Below are 10,155 nucleotides of genomic sequence, written 5' to 3'. Positions count from 1 at the left end.
CAATGCTCTTATAAAATATAGTTCCGTAACTTATTTTTGAGATTTTCCTTTTCTGAATAAAAATATAACATCCAAACTTTAATTCAGAAAAAGAAAATTTCAAAAATAAATTACACAACTACACTCTACAAGAGCATTAAAGTCCGTGCCGCGTCCCCGTCCCCCAATGTATACAACTCAGGGGGACGGAGGGAGTATATATTAAGCCCAATCAAACTTTCTGGTTTAGAATTTCCCTATGCTGCTCAATATCTGGAACACTTATTGTACCCAAAAGCTGAACTGCATGTTTTGTTTTTCTAAACCAGGAACTCTTTTCTTAATGGGTAGAAAAATAGGCGTGTCCCCCTCAACTTTAACTTTATTTGTGGGACGATATGACCCATGTGTAGTGCACATAATAATGTACTAGCTTGGTGCTTACATCATGTAACATGTATAATTACATAATTAAACACTAATTAAACTTAATATATAAAATTTAATACAGAACACTATAATGTAGTGCAAACATTATAACATTATTCTGCTACTTTTGTATACCAAGCCCATCAAATCTGAAGCCTGGCTAGAGTGGAAAAGTGTGTTTCCAGAGCTGCTGCATTATTTCTTTAAGTGTTTAACTAGTAAAGAGAATGACAAAATTAATAAGACTTTATTTGATTTTTTTTAGCAGCAGGAGGGAAGGAGCAGCCAAGCACTATTCTGTTCTTGTTATTTATTTAGTGTTTTAAAATTTGTTAGAATGTAGCAAAGTTCAATGTATGCCGGATATGAAAACTTGTATTTGTGACTTAATTTCCACTTTTATCGTATTATATTTCTTCCAAAAAATAATTGATTATAGACAAATTTTAATTGATTATTTGAATAGGTGTACACCGCGCAAACCGTACCGCAACCGCACCGCCTTTTCGTGGTGCGGTTTATGTGGTTTTAATTCTTCGCGGTGCGGTTGTGGTTTGAGAAATTTACAAAACCGCATATGCGGTTTGGTTTGCGGTTTGAGCCAAAAACCGCACCGCCCGCACCGCGATCACCCCTAATAAAAACATAACAAAGAACACTTTCATAACACTTTATTTTCATAAAAAATGATTTGTTAAGATTATAATTACATAGTTAAACACTAACTAAACTTAATATATGAAATCTAACATCCGAACTCATCCAAATTATTAATATGTAATATTATAGAATCCAAAACAGAATCCTGAGTAGAATCATATATATATATATATATATATATATATATATATATATATATATATATATATATATATATATATATATATATATTCTTTGCATGATTAATATCACAAAGAATCATGTTATTTTTAGTTCATAATTGTTGTTAAACATGTTAGATACTATTATTATTCATCATAAAAGGTTAATTAGCTTAAAATTAGAATTTAATTCAAGTTTTAGATGAGATTCTATGTTCGATTCTAAAGTGTTCTTTTTTGTTCTTCTTTTAAAGGTATTCTTTTTTTGAGCAATGCCTAAGTACCTTTAAATTATTGAAATTATTTTAAATAAATATGAATGAGTATCAGAGTAGTAAGATCCGAATCTTTATTCGTTCGAATTATAAAATTGAATTCGGATTCACTTATTTTCTATACGAATATGAATTATATTCATTTTTAACTAGTCGAATTCACGTTCGAACCTGAATTATTTGAATTCATTTTCAACCTAATTAGTTATACTTACAAAAGTTAAAAACATTTCAAAAATTATATATGCAATTTCATTTACAAAACAGTACACTATTTTGCAATCATGTCCGGTTATCCAAACCCTGTGCCTTTTCCTACGTGCTGAGACTTGGTTCTCCCGGTGTCATATATACAAAAAATCGACAATAATATGCAAAGAAGCTGGCGAGGAGACAACTGATTTCTCGACCCAGCTTAAACTTGTGTGCTGTTGCTTCTTCTTTTTAAGCCTATAGATAATTGATCTACTCCCTACTTATTTGCATTGTTTAAAAAACCAGATTAATCACCGACTAAAGATTAATAATCGTTGTTTCTTAGATCGTTGAATTGATTGGATTTATCCTCTCAATAATTGGAGATTGATTTTTTTTTTCTTTTTTGTTCGGTGTCTTCATTCCTTACGTCTGATTCAGGTTTTTTACAATTGATTAAAACAATTTACTTTCGGTTTTTTACTTTATGTCACTTGTTTATGGAGTAAAGTTACAGTCTGCTGTTGTCCCAATTGCTTCATATAATGCATTGTCCCAGTTAAAACCATATAAAAGCGAGAATAGGGGCAGTGTACTGTCAACGAAGGACATGCATGCCTATGAAAAGAATCTTTCTTGGATTCCCCTTATCAGATTCGTTGGACACTAAGTTCCTGAAATTTTGTCCAAGTTAATTAGCCTTCAGATCGAAAATTATTTGTACAGTCTAAGTATTCTGATTGACAATTAGGTCAAAGATATAATTTCATTGGAGTATACAACTATCATTCTTATCTTTATTCCTGTATTTTATTTTCTTCAAATTACGAAACACCTGTTTTTAAATTCTTGTTCTTATATTTTTTATTTGCAAAAAAATAGAAAAATTTAACTTTTTATAACGTCTACAACACATAATAAAATCTTTTCATGAATGAAATAATCTATAAATATTTTCAAGTCAAAATTTAATTTGATCCATATATCAAATATTTTCTGTTAGAGAATATTTTGGCCCTGGGTATAGCATTTAACCTGTACATAATTATAGATATCAAAAAGAATCTTACATTCTGATGGACACCATATATACATACACAAACAACATATTTAGGGCTAAAAACGCTACATTCTTCATTCGCTTATTGGTCCAGACGTCCAGTACTGATAACTTATAATTTAGTAATTTGGAATTTTTTTATTGCTGTGTTCTTTTTAATCAACTTAAAGCTACCTCCCTCCCCCCTCTTTGTATATATATGCATACACACGATAGAACTCAATGAGTCATAACTATACTTCTCAAAATCACGCTTGGTGAACTTTTGAGCAAAAATTAAGGTAAAATGTTGTCCCCGTCTTCTTGATTTTCCTTAAATGGTTTCTCGCCATCTATGTAAAATGTGTGAGTTATAGTAATCTCTAGTTTCACTTGGCATATATATCTTTATATGTACCAATTACCATTGATGCATGCATGTACCCATATTAAATTACAAATGCGTGTTTCGAGTGGTTAATTAATTAATTATCAGCCCGTTTTAATGATTTGGTCCGAAAATTTGATATATATTTTCAGGCGTAGCAGCATGGAAAATGATACTAATAGCGATGAGCAGACAGATGGATCGGTGAGAGTACCTATGCCTGGCGATGGTCCAAACGCATCAACTGCTTCAAACGCCGTCGCTTCTGAACTGTTTCTACGTGAACGTACGTATGACCAACCACCAACCCCCAAAATATTTCATATTTGGCTGCTATGCTTTATTCATTAAAATTTGACAGAATCACACAACTGCGGCACAGGTCCTGCACTCATATTCTGGCCACTAAAGCAATTTAGTACCGCGGAATAGAGCTAAAACAAATTTAGTACCTCACAAAATATTCATAATATAGTTTATAACAGCCCAAAATATATAGCAAATATACTAATAATTAGTAAGTGCCAGAATATTAAGAAGCAAAAATTCTATTATATAGGAAAGAATTTTTTGAACGATATACCTTCGACATTTTCTGTCATTTAGAAACTTTGATGGACTAACTCGATTCAAAATATATAAGCAGCTGAAGCCTTTATGTTATGATAAGCGTTTGTTTATCTGAGTTTTGCCCTCAGGTTCTGAAGTCCGTGATAAATCACCATTAAACACCGATTAATCCTTGTTCCATAGTTCTTCAAACTGATTAAATCTACGATTAATCACCGATCAATCAGATTAATCTCCGATCAATTCAATTAATCTTCGGTTGATCCTTGTTTCGTGACTTTAACGATTAAATATGATTTCCGCTTTTTATATCACTGATTATACCAAATAAATGGCAAGTACGGTTGGAATCTCTACAACCGTACCTGCAATAGCCGCTGTTATGACATGTTCTTGTCTGCCGAAAACGTTTGTTTACAAAATGTGATTAGGGGCGTATTTAATTAGAATTTTATTAGATTTTTTTATTTATGAAATTCAAGGTAAACTCGGATTTCGAAATATGTATCAGAATCTTAAAATATTTAATAAAGATTTTAAGTTATTCTAATGCTACAAAATTTTTATCATTAAATTGTACCTCAAAATCCGATGATACACAACTAGAATTATTTAAGGTTCATTAAAATTTGATGGCATTCAAATATTGATAGATTTAGTGAAATCTCATCAAAATCCATGAGATTTCGAAATATTGCGCTAAAATCCTAAGGGTTCTATATCAATTCTGCGAAATTTTATCAAGAATCCGCACCAAATCAAAATAAGATACAATTTATTAAATTCCATAGATTAAAAGTAATTAATTAGAATCTCAATTGAATAAACCCTCTTAGACTTTATATGTTTTTTAAATTTTAGTGGGAAAGAGGTTAAATTAGAAGTTGTTTGAAGTATCTTCCAAAATTTTATAATACATTTATAATTTTATAATATATAATTATCATTTTTTTGTAATTATATAATCTTAACCGTTTGTTAAAAGAGAAGATTTAAGGATTTATATTTATTTTGTGATATTATATCAAATAACCAAATTATCACTCTTATACTTATTATATATATTAGTATTGGGTCTTAATTGGTCAATTCCAGAGGAAAGGCTGTTATTCCAAACAAGCCGGAAGTTTTCGAAACTCAATCATATATGATGAAATCATCAAGATTAAGTGAATACCTAAAATTGTGGTCATTTTGTTTCTATCTTTCCATACCATACATAACCGAGAATGAAAAGATTCTTCAAGCGTCTCAACTCTTGGAAGTGCATGATAAATACCACCAAAGCCAAATACTGCAGAGGAAATTAAATGAACTACTCAAGATACAAAATATGGAAACTTATAATATTATATGATAAATTATATATGTATATTATTTAGTATATAACTATAATGTTTATATATTTAAATTTTCAATCTCACTTTTTAGTGAAGTGAAAATAAGTTACAAGTCAAAATTTTCACCTTAACCGAATGAGCATGTTAATTTTGGGGTTTTTTCTCTTCTATTTTTCAACTTCAAGATTCTACCTAAAGCTTTATAAAACATTGCACACGAGTGTGAGAGCTATCCGAGTAGTAACGGGACCTTGCCTTGATCCAAGGGGCTACGGGTTCGAACCTCATCGCCCGAGTTGAAAAGACAGTGGGATGATTTGAAGATTGTGTCCCAATGATAGTGGCTAAGTCTACCAGGACCCTAATTTACTAATTCGACCCTCAATTCAGTGACCTGATTCACCCTTTATTATTGCGAAATGTAGTCCACAGAGTATATGGAATTTTTATATGCTTAAAATTTTTATGTCAGTTATGTAGTAGAGAAAAACATACATGATCGTAATGTTAGGCAATATTAATATGAATTTACAAATATTTAATTAGTAGTGAAGATCTGATTTATGATTAGAAGAATTCCGTACAAAAAAATGGTAGACATAATTTTAAAATAATTTCTGTTTATTTAATTCCCAACATTTTATATTTTTTATTCATTTGGATTTGAAAGTCGAAACCCAGTAGATTTTTTAACTGAAAAAGGTACTAGTTCAATGATGAAATACTAGTACAAACTAGACTTTTTGAGTCGGTCATATAACTCCTAAAACGTCGGTTAATTGGTGTAGTAAATGTAGCAGACGCTATAGGTATAGGCTTAGCATCAATTAAGTAAGCAACGCTATTATCCTGACTATGACATCAGTTATCTAAAATGTCAACACATTAGCGTCGTTTATATATACGACCAACGCTATAGTCCTGACATAGCGTCGGTTATTCAGACGACCAACTCTGTAGTCCTACCAATATTGTCATCTAAAATGTCAACATCATAGTGCTCTGGCATCGGCGGTCTAAAATGCCGACGCTATAGACCTGCCCAGCAGCAACGATGGTCTAGAATGTCAAATCTATCGTCATGTCCAATAGTGTCGATTATTTAAATAATCGACGTTTAAAGTATTTTTTTTGTAAAAATAATAATTTTATTTTCTTGCAAGTATTGCAAAATGTAATACATGTAGACATGTAGACTTGCTAGATCTGTACATTTGAAGGAGTTAACACAATTAATGTAAGAATAATTTTCATATTCTAAATTCTGTTTTCAAATGATGTGGAGAGAGACTAATTTTAGTGAGTGATTTATGTATATATTGATCTTATTATTATTCATTTGAATGGAAACAATCATATATTGCAACCATATATATTTGAAACAAAAATTTGAAAACACTTTTTGTGATACATATATTTTTCTTAATGTAAATATTGACATCTTTCCGCATACATATACGTGTGCTTATTCCTTGTTTTAACTTGATTGTCTATTCTTGAAGCCTATGAAGGACCAGCAAAAAATGACTACTTTATTACGGGTCGCCTCCTTTATAAAGCTGCAAGAAATGGAAAATGGAAAGACGTTCAGGGCATCTGTAATGGGAATGAAGGCCGCCGCGCTTTTATTACTGCTGGACATGAAACAGCACTTCACATCTCTGCTTTAGCAGGCAATGTTGAGTTTGTCGAAGAGCTACTTAAAGATTTGATACCAGAGGACCTGCAAATTATAAATAAGAAAGGTAATACTGCCCTCGTTCTAGCTGCAGCCAACGGGAACGTCGAGATAGCCGAAAAGTTGATCGATAAGAGTCCTGGACTACAGGATTTTATAGGAACAGGGAGTGATGGTACTGCTGCATCTTTACCGGTCATGATGGCAGCCAGATTAGGAAATGGAAGAATGGTAGAGGCACTACGTGGGAGAACCCAGTTGACAAATGAGCTAAAAGGAGAGTTAATGAAGGAATGTATTGACTCCGACTTGTTTGGTAAGTTCACACACCCAGGTACCTTAATTCATACCAACCTGGGGAAGAATATTGGATACTTAAATTAGCAAGTTCTCCTAAAATGACACTTCGTTGAAAGAAATTGGTGGTATCAGAGGATGTTCAGCCCTGCAAAGTCCTAGATAAAATTTTGTATGCCAAAAATAAAATTTATATATAATATTTAATATAAGAGTATTGTTTATATTATAACAAACCTCTTAATGTAGTTTATTTTTATATTCTATGTTTATAGCTAGAATGTCTAAGATTTTTAGTCAAAAGACCCAGAATGACACATTATCGTATTATCATGCATATTAAAATAATATATTCTATTAATAACAATTTTAAATAATAATAACATATATACGGTTTTAAGATATAGTAAATAATTATAATCAATCAAATCAAAATTCTTAGAGAGGTTACGAGTTCGTTTCCTCGGCTGCAAGGGACTACAATACTGGGGTAGGAGTGTGCTAGTATGCCTTTCGGATTAGTCGAGGTGTGTAAGCTGTTGAACAAATTTATATAGGTCAAATTTTCGTAAAATCAATGACGTTATTAAATATAAAAGTAATTTTTTGACTTAAAACATTTATCTTATAAAATTTTAAGAAAATATTTTTTGCCAAGTCAAAGCATGTCATCTTATATATAGGCACTCCATGGTGTATGATCCAGAATGCAAAAAGGAAGACCTTTAGTTATCGTATTTGAATTTGGTATAGGTCGAATCCAAGGTATTTACATTTGATTTAAAGTTACACTGGTTCTATCTTAGTTTACTTTATTGTGCTGATCAATTTTATATGTTGAACCTATATATTAAAATTCCTTTTCAATTTGTGTCGTCATGGATGTAGATAGTGCCCGGAAGATTTTAGGAGAGCATAAACGACTAGCTGTTTCCGACCCAAGCATACTTGAAAAGCTGGCTACAAAGCCTATGGCAGAGGCAACCGAAAAGAGAATATAGGAAACCTTCTTTTGTTGGGGTTAGTCCTGAACTTCAATGAATTTGATGATTAGTATCATATGTTACGTACAAGTGCCTAATGCATCATTCTAAAAAGGTGTATGCCGTTGTATGATGATTTTTTTTCCCCATCAATATATATAGGCAGGAAGCAAGAGGATTCACGGCATATTCAAGCACTAGAACTGCTAAAAGACATACTGAAACTTGTTTTCACGGAGAATGATTTCAATATTCAAAGCGTAGTTTCAATAGCGGGACGGCTTTTATTTGATGCAGCTGAACAAGGCAACTTCCATTTTGTCAAGTGGTTGATTTACTATTACCCTGAAATTGTATGGAAGATGGACACCGATCATCTGAGCATGTTCCATGTTGCTGTTAAGTTTCGCCATGAAAGAATCTTCAGTTTACTTTACAACATGGATGAAGTCAGGAAGTTAGTCACTACTTATCAAGAGAAAGATACTAATAACAATATGCTTCATTTAGCAGCGACCTTAGCACCAAAGGATAAGCTCGATTCCGTAATTGGAGCAGCTTTTCAAATGCAGCGAGCAATATGTTGGTACAAGGTAACCTTACCTGTTTATAATATGCTAGTATATGATTGCAAGTTTATAATAGTTAGTTAATTACAAGTTTATATTAGTTCGGTCAGTCGAGTGAAAATTTTGTGAGTTCAGTAACTCATTTGCAAGTTTTGAGTTAGTTCAGTGATATTTTAGCCTATTAACTCTGTGATTAGGTACATTATGGTCCAAGTGCTGTTTGCATCACATGAAAGCATTTATATAGTTACTGTTAGTTTACTCCAGTACGTTAAAGGTTTAAGTATGATTGAAGTCATGTTTAGCAATTGTCCTATTTTTTAGCATGTGAACTCTGGTATGGGTGATGTTTAGGGTAATGAAATTTTTTAATTTTGATTGTAGGCAGTGGAAAAAATAGTTCCGCCTGCATATAGAAACATGCCAAATGAGACGGTTGACGACGAGACAGATGACGCCCCAAAGAGGCCCGCGGATATCTTCGATAAACAGCACGAAAAGTTATTAGAAGACGGTGAGAAGTGGATGAAGAATACTGCGAAATCTTGCATGGTGGTTGCAGCTCTCACCGCCACTGTGATGTTTTCATCTGCCTTCACAGTACCTGGGGATTACGATAATACAGGGCATCCCCATTTGTTAAACAGGGCAAGTTACGACTTCTTAACCGTAACAGAAGTCATTGGAATGCTCTCCTCCTCGACCTCAATCCTAATGTTCTTATCTATCCTCACATCACATTTCAACAAATATGAATTTCAGAAATCTTTACCCTGCAAATTGATGATTGGACTTGTGGCATTGTTCGTCTCAATAGCGTCCATGGTCATAGCCTTTTGCGCTGCAATCTACCTGTCGTATGGCCATGCATGGATTGTTTTGGCTACTCCTTTCGTTAGCTTGTGCACCAACATTGGTTTTATGTCTGAGGTTCCGCCTTTTGTTTGATATAATCGGTTCAACTTGGGTCACGAGTTCCATGTTCAAATCAACCAGACACTCGGACTACTAAATCGGCGCAGCACAGTCAATGTCACCGCGCCCCCTTCTGGAGATCTTTATGAATTTTATCTACGATTAACAATTGCAGACGATCCATTTGTATGGTTGCAATACTTTATGCTCCCCCGTAACAATTTCTATGATGCCTATTTTTATTTATTTATTGAAGTCTGTAATATCTATGGAGCTGCCTAGTGTGTAATATTTTTCTTTTTAAAGATTTGTGTGATGTTTCTATCTATACATGGAGTTGTGTATGCTGAATAATCTGGTTTCGCTATATATATTTCCACCTAATTATTGCGATTCTAACTGTATTTGATTCTTAATGTTATTTGGCAAAACTGTCAATAATTTATAAATGTTAAATAGATATTGATTTGTTTACTCGATCCGCGATATAATACTTTCATTTAGTTGGATTTTACAATTATTTTCATGTTATTAATTTTGGTTTCTTCTTCATTAATAGTCTTATAATTAATTTAACTAATTTCAAAATTTGTACTTTTTGATATTGTCTTAACTTTGTTACTTGTCAAATAAAAAACATAGTTGTGTTTAATTTAAAGATTTTTATCATCTGATTT

The 10,155-nt window shown here is 32.4% G+C and overlaps 1 protein-coding gene across 4 annotated transcripts; it reads left to right on the top strand.

Annotated features, from left to right (window-relative positions):
- Nucleotides 1-2,931: 2,931 nt before the first annotated feature.
- On the top strand, nucleotides 2,932-9,862 carry LOC108207033 (uncharacterized). Of its 4 annotated transcripts, none has more exons than XM_064087409.1 (6): nucleotides 2,932-3,040; nucleotides 3,279-3,412; nucleotides 6,539-7,048; nucleotides 7,900-8,031; nucleotides 8,157-8,587; nucleotides 8,948-9,862. In XM_064087409.1, exons 5-6 carry the CDS (start codon nucleotides 8,357-8,359, stop codon nucleotides 9,509-9,511), a joined length of 795 nt encoding a protein of 264 aa, XP_063943479.1. In that variant the 5' UTR covers nucleotides 2,932-3,040; nucleotides 3,279-3,412; nucleotides 6,539-7,048; nucleotides 7,900-8,031; nucleotides 8,157-8,356; the 3' UTR covers nucleotides 9,512-9,862. The 4 variants fall into 3 exon arrangements, with proteins under 4 accessions (XP_063943478.1, XP_063943479.1, XP_063943480.1 ...); XM_064087408.1 differs by having other exon boundaries at nucleotides 6,539-7,030; XM_017377498.2 differs by having other exon boundaries at nucleotides 6,539-7,030; nucleotides 8,948-9,858.
- Nucleotides 9,863-10,155: the final 293 nt, after the last annotated feature.

Source organism: Daucus carota, chromosome 2, assembly GCF_001625215.2.
Source record: "Daucus carota subsp. sativus chromosome 2, DH1 v3.0, whole genome shotgun sequence".
NCBI classification, from domain to species: Eukaryota; Viridiplantae; Streptophyta; class Magnoliopsida; order Apiales; family Apiaceae; genus Daucus; species Daucus carota.
This window is presented reverse-complemented; position numbering and strand designations above follow the sequence as displayed.